Here is a 13,995-nt window from a genome sequence, read left to right as displayed (position 1 = left end):
ATTAAGGTCTACTGTTCATAACTCTGTCTCTGGAAGTATTTATTAATACTTTAAGTCTCTTTTTGAACACTTGTATTTTACTAACGGTAGGGCTTGATTTTTGTGTGCAGTGCCCTGCAGGTTTCATTTCTGTGACCTTTACAGCAGGTGTGGCAGAGGTGTTCTCAATCTGATTCTGAAGTCAAATTACAACACAAGAGATTGAAGTATTAACGTGTGCTACTCTTACATAACTCCTGTAAAATCATTTACAAGACTGCTTTTGAAAATGATAAGGTATATCTGAAAGTATGCATGTAATTACCACTGTATCCCACACCACTATATTGCAGACAGAAGTTGAGTCCCCTCAAACCTTCCTTTCAGAGTAATGGACATAATTACACATCTTAAAGGCTGTGCCATAACTTCGCTGATTTGTTAGTGCTGTGGTGATCAGTTTGTGCCTCAGGGGTTCCTTTGTGCATAAGATGAGCTAGTCAGTCCTGTGGCTTGCTTGTTCTTCTGTCTTGCCCCCAAGTCTCCTCTGAAACAGCTGTGGTAGCTGCCTTGGTGCCATTCTTAATAAAAAATGTTGCTCAGAAGAAAATACTGTTGCTACTGATCAGCTCTGGATTAGCTCTTTCACAACCTTTCCTCCCCTGCTGCAGCTAAAGCTGGGATGAAGAATTACAGATAGCACAGCTTTCTTCAGCAGACCAACCTTATGTCTTCTAAGCTCTTCTATAGGTAATGTAGCACCAGTGGAGCCCAAGGTACCACTTTAAGGCTTTGTCATGTCTGGGTCAGGTAAGTGGATTCTAAATGGAGTGAACACACCAAAGTGCTGTTTATTGCCACTTAATTGTAACTGGTGGAGGAAAAGAACATGACGAGGTGACGTGTAAAGCTTGAGATTTCAAATGCACATAAAGTGTTTGAGAGTTCTGTACGTGTTTTTGTGCACTTAATGTGTTTGGCATTGTGAACAAAGAGAGGCTGAGTGTGGAAGCACGTTAGTCTATCTGCACCTTACTGTTCAGAAAGGTCTGTAAATAGAGCTGTACTTTATACTTGCATTCACAGCTAACCAACTTCTTCCGTGTAAACACTATTAGCACCTCTAACACTGAAAACAAGTAGAACTTTAATGTTCTTATTTAACAGCTTTAAATGAACAATTACTTCTGTGCTAACAGGCTACCTGACCATGCTAATATTTATGTAATGCTAATATTCAAATGTAGTTATCTTGTTCTTTTGTGAGATTAAGGCAGGCAGTTTAAAGTTTGCTTAATATTATTCTGCATTAACTTAATAGATTTCTTCTGTCAGTTGCTTCCTGCTAGCTTGTTCCTGAGTTAGGAGATTGCACATAAAGCAACAGGTGCACCTATGGGCTGCTTAACCAGTACATTTCAAGCTGCTCTATGCTTCAGCATAAAGGAAATCACATAAAAGTTGGTCTTTCAGACTGAATCTGTAGTCAGTTTTATTGATTCCTCTTAAAAAGATATAAAGACATTCTGGAAGTGTCTGGAAGAATTGAGAGAATCAAAATCTTGCAAAAATATATTTATAGCAGACTAAAGTTCTTTTGACTTTTCATTAATAAATACTAAGATATACAATGCCCTTCCCTCCCCCCCATAAACTTAATTTCCTTTTATCCCAGACAATTCTTTTTTGTTCATTCCAGCACTGTCAAAAAGCCAGAATCGTTCCTGTATAAAAGACTTTGGAAGGAGAACTTTCAACTGTCTCTTTTAAAATTAAGAGCTTTACCAAATCATTGTGCAAAAAAACGTGCACGAGTGCGATCGGATAAGAAAACTGAGTGTCTGTACAAACGTGTGCCACGAGAACAGCTGCCTGCTTGGTCCCATCTCCTCTCTGAAGGACATCAGTCATTGTCTGAACCTGCAGGGGGTAAGAAGACGAGCGCGTCGCTGTAAGCGTGGCCGTAGGGCCGCAGCCTGTAAACGCCGTACATCATCACATGCATGTGGTTGGGAGACAGCCCGTTGAAAGTGATGGCCATATCTGAGCAGCAGCCGTCCACCACCTGCTCAGGCCGACTCGCCATTGCCTCTTTAATGAGAGCGTTGACCGATTTGGTGTTAAAAACATCCTTTCCTTCAGAGTCCTCTGCGTTTTCAGCAATCACTCCGGTATACTTCAGGCATACTGCTAGTTGTTTGTCCTCAGAGAGCTTCCAAATCATACCGCCTTGCTCTGGACATTTGTCAGAGTCTTCAAAAACGCGTGAGAGTCGTCTTAGTGATTCAATGCTTAAGACAATTCCTCCCTCGCCATCTACGTACTCCAGGTCACCAGATTTCATAGTGTGGCCTATATAAAAAGGCTGTGCAGGGTCTTTCTTCAGTAAGAAATACTTGAGATTTTCAATAATCGCAAATGTTGTTGGATAGGCGAGGAAGAACCAGTTGAATTCATCTTTATAACGCTCATAGGTTATCTTGTAAGCTTTTCTCATCATTGTCCACATATCGCTTGTGTTGAGGACTACAGCATTGAACACTTTAACGTTCTCAGAGCTGTAGAACTCTGCCTTGTCGCAGTGCTTGCTCCACGTCTCTCTCACTGCAGCCCAGTGCCCGATGTCTTTGGGTTTCACGAGGACGATGCAGTAAACGCGGATGCTCTGGCTGAGCTCCAGTCGTTCATCTTCTGAAAGATTTAACACTTCCTCTTTGTTGGGAGCCTGAATGTGATGGTGCTCGTGATGACGTGCTCTGGTCCCATAGCCGATCTTCACGTGTCCAAGAAGCGTGACCACTACGCAGAAGATTCCTCCCAGGAGCACGCCCTTCATGAACGAACTGCTTTCGGAAAGCATTGTTCCTGGAAAGGAGACGCGCTTTAGGTGCCGATAAGGGATAAGCCGTTTCCGTGCTAAGCGTGGCAGCAGACAACGCGCCCGCCGCACCTCGCGCTCTCACCGGCAGTCCCACCGGGCTGCCGGCCCGGCCCGAGCCCTGCCGCCCTCAGCCGCCGCGGCCGTGCCCGCTCCCGTTCTCCCCCGCGCCGCCGGTAGCCGGGCTGGGCCCGACTCTGCCGCCACTCACCGGCGCCACCGCTGCCGCCAGTGCCAGGACACCGGCACGCGCCGCGCCCCACCACTTCCGGTTCCCCTTCCGGTTCCCCTTCGGTTTCCGGCGGAAGTGCAGCGCGGGCCTTCCGCGCCCGGCTCCCCTCGCGGCGGTCGCTGGGCGGCGTCGCCATCTCGCGGGGAAAGTGGGGGGACGGAGCGGAGCGGGTGAGAACAGCGGGTGGCACCGCTCCCTCACGAGCTGCCGCTTCGTTCCCCAGCGCTCACCGCGCCGAGCTGCCGGCCCCGCGTCTGTCCCTGATGTGGCAGCGGTGGTGCCGCGTGCGTCGTTCGGTTTGGATGGCCTCATTAAAATCTGCCCTGATGTTTTGTCCCGGTGCATTTCTAAAATCTGCCGCTCTTCTACACGTGAAGCCGTGATGAGGCCGGCAGGTATCATTGAATCACAGAATGGCCTGGGTTGGAAAGGACCACAATTATCGTCTGGTTCCAACCCCCTGCTGTGTGCAGGGTCGCTCACCAGCAGACCAGGCTGCCCAGAGCCACGTCCAGCCTGGCCTTGAATGCCTCCAGGGATGGGGCATCCACAGCCTGCTTGGGTAACCTGTTCCAGTGTGGAGGAGTGTGTGCTGCAGAGGGCACCCTGTGATTTGTTGGGCGGCTGGCAGAGAATCGGGGAATTGTGCCGAGCTGAGCTGTGCTGGTTTCTCTGGGCACTGACAGGTGTTGGGCACGAGGTGTGCCCGGTGGGCAAGGTTTCTGACTAGATTTTGAAACTGTAGGCTTATGATGAAAGAAACCTGTTACCTAAGCCTGTCTGCCAGAATGAGCTATGCTTCTCAATCTATAATTAGGCACACAAATAAATTCCATCTAATTTTAACTCACCTGCAGGTTTTACTGAATGTGAAATGTTCCTGTGTACTGACATGGACCCAGCTTATGACCTCTCTAAACTTTTGGTAGTCTTCGTGGTTGCTTGGTCTGATGCTCCCTTTGCATAGATAAGGGTTTGCAGTTTTGTATTTTCACAGGCTACGTTTGGGTTTTTCTTGCTGACTAAAAATAGAGATCTTTGTAGATCAAAAATACAGAAATGTCAAGTCAGAGGTTCCATGGGGAGATGTTACCCAAGTGCCCATAAGCTTCCAAACTGACAGCTTCTTTGCAGTGCTTCTCAAGTTGTAAACAACCTCCTTCATAATATAATCACGGGGATGTTTGGCATGTGGCACTATAAGGATGTTTTACTCCTTGTCTTGTAGCATCTAGTCATAGCAGTTAGCCTGCAAGCTGAGAGTGCTGTTTTTGCACCTTGCCAGATCTCAAAAGACTTTGATTTTAAACTCCTGGAGTCAAATGACAACAGTCGATATATTCTGGATGATTATTTGCTTGTGAACATCAGACTTCATTTTCAACTGTAGACTATCTAGGATTATCATTGTCCATTACTAAACGACTGTTAATCTGCTTCTTATGCCTTGCATCCTTTTTAGCTGCTTGTATATTTCTTTCTGAAACCACAGAAATACTTATATGATGCTAGGAAATATGGGAGACAAACTGATTGCTGAAATGTCCCACTATCCTCTCAGTGTTGCCACCTGCAAATTGCTTGGTCCCAGGAGAGGTCCTCTCCTGCACCCATAGTAGCATCGTGTAAGAGAGGAGGCAGGGAGTATCAATGCCAACCACTGTAGACTGGTGCTCTGCCAGCAGGGCCTCCTGTCACAGAGGATAATAGAGCTGATCCTGGAGCAGGAGCATGGGAAATGAACATGTGTCTGCCCAGAGAAAGACGTAACATCACGGCTGTCTTTTGAGGAGCCTGTTGGTTGCTGCTGTGTCTGATAGCAAGGTGAGATGAAGGAAGAAGATGAGGAACCACCGTATACAGCTCTTGGTACTCAAAGGGAAACATCTAACAATCACAGTCACCCCCATGGCTCTGTCTTTTCAGGTGCTTCTGTTGTGAAGAACAGAAGTCAGCAGTAGCCAAAATGTAATTGCCAGATGTATGCATTGCTTGCTGTCCCATGTTTTCACGGGTCTATGCTTACCCTTGCAAATTCTAACTCACTGCAAAGTCTGTGTGTCTGCAAGAGTAAAAACGGCTGTCGTCTTGGGAGCCCAAGGTTCCTTGTCCAGGCAGAGCCAGCTGTGGGAGCAGCCGTGGCACTTGGGACTTGCTTGGGATTTTGGCTGGAGGAAAGCTGGAAATCTCCAAGAGTGGAGCTAGCACAGCTGATGGGGGCAACCACAACATGGGGTGTGAATGCCCTCTGGTCTGTGTTGAATGTAGTTAGGCAATTTGGATCCCTTATTCAGAGCTGGGAAAGAGCCTCCTGCTTTTTTATGTTCCTATGAGTTCTTATGCCCAGGTCTTGTGAATTCGTGAGATAAGGAGTTGGCGAGAGAATTCAAACGTCTTTCTGGGGTGTTAAATGTTGGTGGATTTATTATCAAGCAAGAGCTACAATCTGATTGAAGGTCTGAAAACCAGAGAAGTTGTAAAGCACAGTTGTAGAATCAGGTAGGATTACAGAATGGCTTGGGTTGGAAGGGACCTGACTGACGCAGATGAGGGCATATCTCACCCCCTCAGGTGGAGGGAGGGGTCCAATTAAATCGACCTGCCATCGATGGAGAGGATTGTGTCCTCTAGCAAGATGGGCTGTTGTCTCAGGCCAAGGTCTTGGTCTCATCTTGGAGCCAGCGTCGCAGTCTCGGCATGCCTGGGCGAGATCAGCTCTGAGAAGTCGCCTGGTACTGGTGGCCCGACGCCGCTACTCTTCCTGCCTTGTGATGCAGCAGCAGCAGCAAACCCTGAGCAGCCGCCCAAGCGCCCTCCTGAGCAGATTGCGCCGTGGCCGGCGCTCACCACGACTCGCGCCAGAAGACGGGAGAGTTTCTTGTTGGCCAGGGGCTTCAGGCACCAAGACCTCTTCCGTTCCTCTGCCGCTAGAGACAGAGGCTGCTGCTGGCACATCAGGCAGCTCGCGGGTGCTGCTGGCAGATGTTGGTGCCTCAGCTGCGGGCACGTGCTGTGCTGCGGCTGCCTGAGCCACTGCCTGCTCTGGTGGCAAGGTGGGCACGCTGGCCGTGTCTCCCTGCGGGACCCCATTGCCGGGCAGTGTCTCATTCTCTTCCAGCTTGTTCTCCTGCAAGAGAAGGCAAGAAGAAAGAAGTGAGTTGGGACATTTCCCTGTGTTGTCCTCCATGGCTCTGCTGCAAATGCTCCTGCAACCTGTCCTGGTGGCGCAGCCGCATGGGCCGCTGCCACCCTGCTCCACAGAGCTGGCTGGGAAGAGAGCAGCTCCTCATGTGGCACCTGCTGGGCCTGGGGGCTCCCTGCAGCAGCCCCCGCCATGCCCCGACAGCTGACCACGCTCGGTGCGGCTCAGTCTGACAGGGGGTCGGCCCACCTGTCTCCTCCAGCACTTCCCGACGCCTGGACTCACCATGGCCTGGGCTGTGTCCTGCAGAGGAATGGCACAGGCTGTTGGCTCATGCAGACAAGGCCTCTGGCTCTCATCCGTCGCCGCTGGGCTCTGTTCACTCAGGAGAGATGAAGCTGGAGCATCCTCCTCTTCCGCTGTTGGTGTGGATGCTGGCATCCCATGGCCATCGTGCGTATCACCTCCAGCCTTGGCATCTGCGTGCCTTGAGGCAGGAAGAGCCGTGCTCTGTGCCTGGCCATCTGACTCTCCCGAAACCTCTGTGTCCGTGATGCTGGAAGAGCCGGGCGTTTGCTGAGGAGAAGCCTGCGGGTCCCGGATGAAGGCTGCGATCCTGGGGTTGACCCAGTGGCTTATGATCTTTGGCTCTTCATCATCAGCTTCTTCCAGCTCATCCTCCTTTGCCGTGCCCCGTGGCTCGTGCTCTGGAACACACGGGAGTTTCTGCCCTGCTCTCTGCTTTCTGGTGTTCCTCGCCTGCCTTTTTATTTCCCAGTATTCGTCTAGGCTGTGCCCGGTACAGGCCGCACAACTTTTAGCCATCTTTGTCAGAAGCTTTGTGTTCTCTGACAGGATCTTTCGACATGGCTTTCGAGTCTCATGGTGCAGCCACAGCCTAGCGCCCATCTCTTGGCACCGGATGCACGGCTTCATGGCGGCTGGGTACCGATAGGCCCGTGGCCCTCCATGGTGCCCTGACTTGTAGCCCCAGCGTGAGAAAGCACGCGCAGCTTCTCTGTGGGCAGCTATTGCTGCTGTAAGCTCTTGAGGATCAGGCCCAAATCTGTGTGCGGCCTTCTGGGCCTCGTCTACTTTTGCTGCTCCCTCTGCTTGCTGAGCTTGTGTCAGGTCCTGCTGTGTGATGCATACAGCCACAGTTTCTGTTGGGACTTGTGGCACGGGGGATTGCACAGTGTTCTCCACTGCTGCGTCAGGGACGGCTGGGCTCGGTGGAGCACTCTTCTGTTTGCCCGATCCTGCTGCTTCGTCCTGTTTGCCAAGGCTGTCCAGAGCAGTTGTGCAAAGCTCCTGATGGCCAGGGGCTTCAGGTACAAAGGCCTTTTCCCTTCCGCTGCAGCTAGAGACAGAGGCTGCTGCTGGCAGATCAGGCAGCTCGCAGGTGCCGCTGGCAGATGTTGGTGCCTCAGCTGCGGGCACGTGCTGTGCTGCGGCTGCCTGAGCCACTGCCTGCTCTGGCGGAGGTGGCAAGGTGGGCACGCTGGCCGTGTCTCCCTGCAAGACGCTTCCACGGGACAGTGTCTCATTGCCTTCCGCATCGTTTGCCTGCAAGAGAAGGCAAGGAGAAAGGCTGAGTTACTTTGGGCTCTTCCGTGTGTTGCCTTCCATGGCCCTGCTGCAAATGCTCCTGCAACCTGTCCTGGTGGCGCAGCTGCATGGGCCGCTGCCATCACAGAGCTGGCTGGGAAGAGAGCAGCTCCTCTCTCTCCTGGCTCAGTCTGACATGGAGACGGCCCGGCTGTCTCCTCTAGCAAGTCCTGCTGTTTGCCAGCTGCCTGCTTGTCAGCACCTGGTCTCCCTGGGGCTCCCTACCTGTGCCTGGTGGCTGCCGTGTGGAGCCGGCAGCGGCGGCAGCCTGTCCTCTCGGAGGGAGGATTCTGGGCTCTGGCTGCCCGCTGTCATTGTGTGAGGTGGCCTGTGGATCACCTGCGGGGAACAGAAGGAGAGGGATTGAGCGCCCACACTGGCCCGACAGCACCCGCTGTGCCACCGGGCCCACTGGGCCCACTGGGCCTGGGCCTGGGCTTGGCCTGCCCCATGGATGGCAGAGCTGAGCGTGGCCAAGCTGCTCTCTGCCCCTCGCCTCCAAGCTTCCAGGGCCACGTGGGCCTTGGCCTTCCCAGGCATCGTTGGCTCTGTGTGGAGATGCTCCCAGGTGTCAGGAAGCGCAGTGCTCAGGCTGTAAGGTGCTCAGGGCCAGCTGTCCGGCTCTCCCCAGCACCACGTCCCTCCTCCTGCTGCTCTCCACACCATCCTGTCATGCTGCTGGTCTCTCCCTCACTCCCTGAGCCTCACCTCATCTTGCTCCTGTCTGCTCGGCAGCCCTTGGTTGGGCTGAGAGTGAGCCTTAGGCTCCTCTTCCTTCAGCATCTCCATGTCCGGAGACCAGAGAAAAGCACCAAGTCGAGCTGCTGCCTCCTGACAGAGCTGCTCTCCTCGGAGTGAGCACCCGAGGGCTCTGGCCCTGCCAGGGGTGTCGTTGCTGCGGTTACCCGTCCACATCACAATGGCCTCTGGGCGTGGTGCCGCCCAGCCATCACAAAGGCCTGGCTGTGGCTGTGGGCCCACAGAGGCCCATGTGCTCGCAGCTGCCCTAGGGATAGCAGCTGGCGTGCCCACAGGGAGGCCTGGGTCAGCAGGGTCCCCTGTGTTCTTCTGCCATGCCTCCCTTTGCTCAGCCCCGTGCTCCTCTGTGGGCTCTCCCGTACCTCCGACACTCCCATGTGCTGGGCACCCGAGACTGGGCACAGCTCTCTCAAGGCCGCCCGTGCTGGTGAAGTCTTTCCACCTAAAGCATGTCCTGTATCACCAGGGTGCTGCCCTCGTCCAGCAGTGCCCCTCCAGTGGCACTCCATTCCTGTTCTTGGAGCTGCTGGTTCCCACTGTCCCACAAGGGGGGTCTGCCCCCATGTCTGGACTAGCATCCACCTTCTCAAGCCATCTCTTGCTAAAGAATCATCGAATGGCCTGGGTTGGAAAGGCCCACAGTGATCATCTGCTTTCAACCCCCTGCTGTGTGCAGGGTCGCCAACCAGCAGCCCAGGCTGCCCAGAGCCACGTCCAGCCTGGCCTTGAATGCCTCCAGGGATGGGGCATCCACAGCCTGCTTGGGCAACCTGTTCCAGTGCCTCACCTCCCTCTGTGTGACAAACTTCCTCCTCAGATCCAACCTAAACCTCCCCTGTGTCAATTGAAAACCACTCCTTGTCCTGTCACTTTCCACCCCATAAACAGCCATTCTCCCTCCTGTTTGTACGCTCCCTTCGAGTACTGGAAAGCCACAATAAAGTCTCCCTGGATCCTTCTCCAAGCTAAACAAGCTCTGTTCCTTCAGCCTTTCTTCATGGGAGAGGTGCTTCAGCCCTCTGGTCATCACAGTGCCCGCCCTCCCTTTCTGTGTTCACCCTGGAAGGTGGTACCTACAGCCTGTCTCTGGTTCTCAGTGCCCAGTCGACAGAAATGCAATACCTGTGAGCAGAGCGCATGGAGCTGCAGTCAGGTGTTCTGCTCAAAAACTTGATCAGGTCTCTTGTACCGGAGAAAAACATCCCCCGCTCCACAGTCACGCCTCACTCACGCCATGGCTGCTTGGCAGGACGTGCCTGCGTGAGCAGCTGCTCTCAAGGGTGAAGCACAGCAGGAGTAAAACTTGATCTGAACTCTCTGAGCAGCACCTCGAGAGCTCCCTGAGAACTGCTGAGATGGCCATCAAGCCCGAGTGACACCTTGGTTTGTGGGAAACCGAGGCAGTCCCTCTTCTGTGGGAGCAGCCCGGGCAAAAAAGGCTGGGCACCCACAGATTAGCTGCTGTCTTCCCATGGAGGAAATACACAGCCCTAAATAGTGGAGTTCCTGGCAACCATCGGCGTGTCGTTTAGCTCCCATGCAGACCTGGAAATTGCCTCTGCCATTAGCAGCAGAGCATTTGTGCCAAAAGCAGGCAGAGGACGTCTTCTTAAGCGGCTGGGTAGAAGCACAGGAAAGTCCTAGCAAACGCAGCCTCATCAAGGTTCTGGTGTGTTTTGTGAGCAGAAGCGGAGCAGAGGGGCCACTCTCAAGCAAGTCACTGCTGTTGCCCGACTGCACAGCCCTCAGGCACTGCCCGCGTCTCCTCTCCCCTCCTGCTCTCTGCCTCCTGCTCCCTTCTTCTGAATCCACTCCTGGTGACCCCCCGCTTACAACAAAGGCAAAGGTCGTGGTCTCATCTTGTAGCCAATGTCGCAGTCTCGGCATGCCTGGGCGAGATCAGCTTTAGCAGCTGCCCACGTTGTCTTTTGTCCAGCACACACATAGAGGATGGTGACCAGAAAGATGGTGGACATGTATGGTCCTGTGTTTCACCGCATTCCACATGTCTAGCCACATATCTCCATCCCACACTATTCAGGCATGAATAGTCCACTGTTGGGTGGCCCACTGTGCAATCCAAGGGCTGAGCCTGAAGGCAAAGTGGGGGGAGGCATAGTAGCTGCATGAGCCTCCTGTGGCTCCTTCCAGCTTCTTGCAGCCTGAAATCCGCTGCAGAAGGGCACTCAGGCACTTCCTTTCAAAGCACCGGTCCTTTTCCCACTTTGTGTCCTCAACAGATGCAGTTGTTCAGGAGAACATGGTGGTGGAGAGAGATTTAATAGGGCCTGGGATTTACAGCAACTCATTCTATATTAGCTTTGTCTTTGATGAAGAAGAAAAAACAAAAGCAGCCGTACAGCTGTTCCGGTGCTGGCAGAGCTCAGAGAAGACCCCCAGAGCATAACCCTATGTGTGCTTTGGAGTGAGGAAGGCTCCTCCGGGAAATGTGTGTTTTAAATGTCAGAAGCATGTAGTGGAAGATCTCTGAGCCCACCTTGTGGAGACTTTTGAAAGCTCACGAGATGGCAGTGTCAGACCCAGACGTTAGTTATTGTTTGTAAGCATTATTTTTATGGCCAAAAGCAAGAATAAAAGCTCTTAGTCACTATTCTGTGTTTCTAGAGGAGCATTTGTACTGATAGATTCTCTACCTGTACTCTCCCCACCGGTGGTTGGGTTTCACCATCACTGCACACGAAACTGATTTTTGGCAGGCAGGAGCAATGTTCCCATACTAAAATACAAGGTTTGTTCTTGAACAGCTAAAAAGACTTCCATCAAAGTAAAGGCATCTGTTTGTGTTAATCTCAATTTAAGTATATATTGCATCGCTGTTTTTTCTCAATTCCGTGACTTCCCCTACAGAAAAACCTCTGTGTGTGGCCTTGAATTGCATGGGGGCAGAATCTCACTTGCTCTTTACCATCTGGCAATATGGTTTTCATATGCATGATGAAAATGATCGCTCAGTCTAGAGAGCAAGCAGTGACTTCATTTTTTAATGACAACTGTGGATTCTAAGATTAATTACAGAAAACAAGAATCTACAAAATTGATCACAGAATCACAGAGTGGCCTGGGTTGGAAGGGACCTCAAGGATCATGAATCTCCAACCCCCATGGTGGCCACATGCAGGGCCACCAACCTCCACATTTAATACCAGCCCAGGCTGCCCAGGGCCCCATCCAACCTGGCCTTGAACACCTCCAGGGACGGAACTTCCACAGCCTCTCTGGCAGCTGGGCACCTCACCACTCTCGTAGCAAAGAACTTAGGATCTGATCTGTGTCCTCACTGACATGCAGGTTTCTTTTTATTCAGATTGGAATGTGGATTGGGGATCTGATCCAGGCCTATAAATATCTAAGGTGTGGGGGGCAGAGTGGCAAGGCCAGACTGTTTTCAGCAGTATGTGGAGACAGGACAAGGGGAAACGGCCAGAAACTGCAGCATAGGAAGCTCTGTGCAAACATGCACAAGAACTTCTTTAGGTGAGGGTGATGGAGCACTGGAACAGGCTGCCCAGGGAGGTGGTGGAGTCTCCTTCTCTGGAGATGTTCAAGACCTGCCTGGACACCAACGTGTGTGACCTGGTGTAGGGAATCTGCTTTGGCAGGGGGTTGGACTCAATCTCTGGAGGTCCCTTCCAACCCCTACAATTCTGTGATTCCCTATTAAAGAACAATAAATTCCTGCAGATGGTAGTAGAACTGAAAGAAAGGCAGAAACCTCCAAGGGGCTTCCACTGTTTCAGAAGCTTGAAAGGTGGAAGAACAGGCTCTGCACTGGCCTCAGGAGTTAGCCCTTTGGCACAGCGTCAGCATTAGGTAATGATATTACCATTTAGTTCTCGTCTTCAAATGGCTGCACTAGCAGTATCTAGGTGATGCTCACACCCCAGTCAATAGGAGACAGCCCTGTTTCTATCAGTACAAGTCCAAAAGGTGCCATCGAGAGGGAGATGTGCAAAACTCCCAGGATCCGGTTGGCTTTCTGGGCTGTGAGGGCACAGTGCTGGCTCATACCCATCCACCAGTACCCCCAGGTCCTACTCAGCAGGGCTGTACTCCATCCTTTCATCCCCCAGCTTGTATTGATAGTGGAGGTGCCATGACCCAGGTGCCAGGCCTTGCACTTGACTTTGTTGAACCTCATGTGATTCTCTGCTCGGGCTGTCTGGGTCTCTCTGGGTGGCATCCTGTCTGTTGGACGTGTGGCTGCAGCACACAGCTTGGTGTCATCTGCGAACTGCTGAGGGTGCACTTGATCCCACCGTCGATGTCAGTGATGCCAAAGAGCATCCATGTCAAAGAGCACTGATCCCAGTACTGAAGGACACGGACTCTGCAGGTTATTTGCATCTTCTGCAGGTGTACACAGCCATGTGTGACGCCATGTCCTTGTCATGGAGCTGGGCTCTGGGCAAAGGATGGAAGCTTTAAACAGGAGATTTGTCTTATTTTAATACTGAATTCACATCCTGGCTATTTACCTCTGACAAAGTGTTCTCTCCAGATTTTGTATGGCATATCAGAATTATTGGATGACATCTTATGGCCACATTTATAGGAGATAATGCATAATGAGCTCTTTTAGCCTTAAAATCTTTAAATTTGATTAACCATGTTAAACAATGGTTTTAAATCACTTTCTTTTCTCCATGAGCACTGTCGAGGAAGGTCTTGGCATTGAAATAGCCATTATTTAAATTATACCCTCAAGCATAGGAAGATACAAAAGCAGCAAAATACTTGAAAGGAACTTACTGATTTTGAACTGCTATATAGTTTCTTGTTTTTAATACGTATAGTTGAATGGAAAAACACATCTTATTCTCTGTCTGTGCTACGTCAATCAGGTGGATACTAACATCCTGCTAGCTGCAGCAATTCTGCTGAAATTAAACTAACATGCCACATCTTTAAGGAGCTTGCTTTTGCCAGTCTGAGCCCCCAGCATTTGAATACTGCAGGCTCAGCAGAAGCTTTCAGACTGCGTAGGTACGAAGAACGCTTGTGAGCAGCAGTGACAGACAGCCCTGTGGCTCACAGGCAAACCCTGATGGGAAGCCGGCTTGTTGGGCACTGCCTTGGTGTGACTTACAGACATAGGTGGTGTCTTGGCTCCCAGGAGCTGTGGTCCCTGTGAACATCTGAGGCCCTGCCTCTGTTTCTTGTTCTTTCTTCTTGTTACCTGCAGTCTGGGGCTTCAGGAATGCTCCTGGTGTAGCATTTATTGACAAATAGTAAATAGTTACTGTTACTAGGTGCAAAGATCTGGGAGGTTCTGTTGATGTTACTGTATTAAGGGAGGAGGAGGAAGAGAAAAGGTAGAGATAGCAGAGCTTCTGAAAGGCCCGAATGATGATAACTTTCATGAGGTGCTTTCTTGAG

At 51.5% G+C, this 13,995-nt stretch overlaps 1 protein-coding gene across 2 annotated transcripts; it reads right to left on the bottom strand.

Annotated features, from left to right (window-relative positions):
• Positions 1–1,463: 1,463 nt before the first annotated feature.
• On the bottom strand, positions 1,464–3,145 carry C1GALT1C1 (C1GALT1 specific chaperone 1). 2 transcript variants are annotated; one of them, XM_048959412.1, is made up of 2 exons: positions 3,069–3,145; positions 1,464–2,844 (listed from the first exon to the last, which is right to left on the bottom strand). In XM_048959412.1, the coding sequence occupies exon 2, from the start codon at positions 2,837–2,839 to the stop codon at positions 1,883–1,885; it is 957 nt and encodes a 318-aa protein (XP_048815369.1). In that variant the 5' UTR covers positions 2,840–2,844; positions 3,069–3,145; the 3' UTR covers positions 1,464–1,882. The 2 variants fall into 2 exon arrangements, with proteins under 2 accessions (XP_048815369.1, XP_048815371.1); XM_048959414.1 differs by lacking the exon at positions 3,069–3,145 and adding an exon at positions 2,943–3,031.
• Positions 3,146–13,995: the final 10,850 nt, after the last annotated feature.

This window comes from Lagopus muta, chromosome 13 (assembly GCF_023343835.1).
Source record: "Lagopus muta isolate bLagMut1 chromosome 13, bLagMut1 primary, whole genome shotgun sequence".
Taxonomy (NCBI): domain Eukaryota; kingdom Metazoa; phylum Chordata; class Aves; order Galliformes; family Phasianidae; genus Lagopus; species Lagopus muta.
This window is presented reverse-complemented; position numbering and strand designations above follow the sequence as displayed.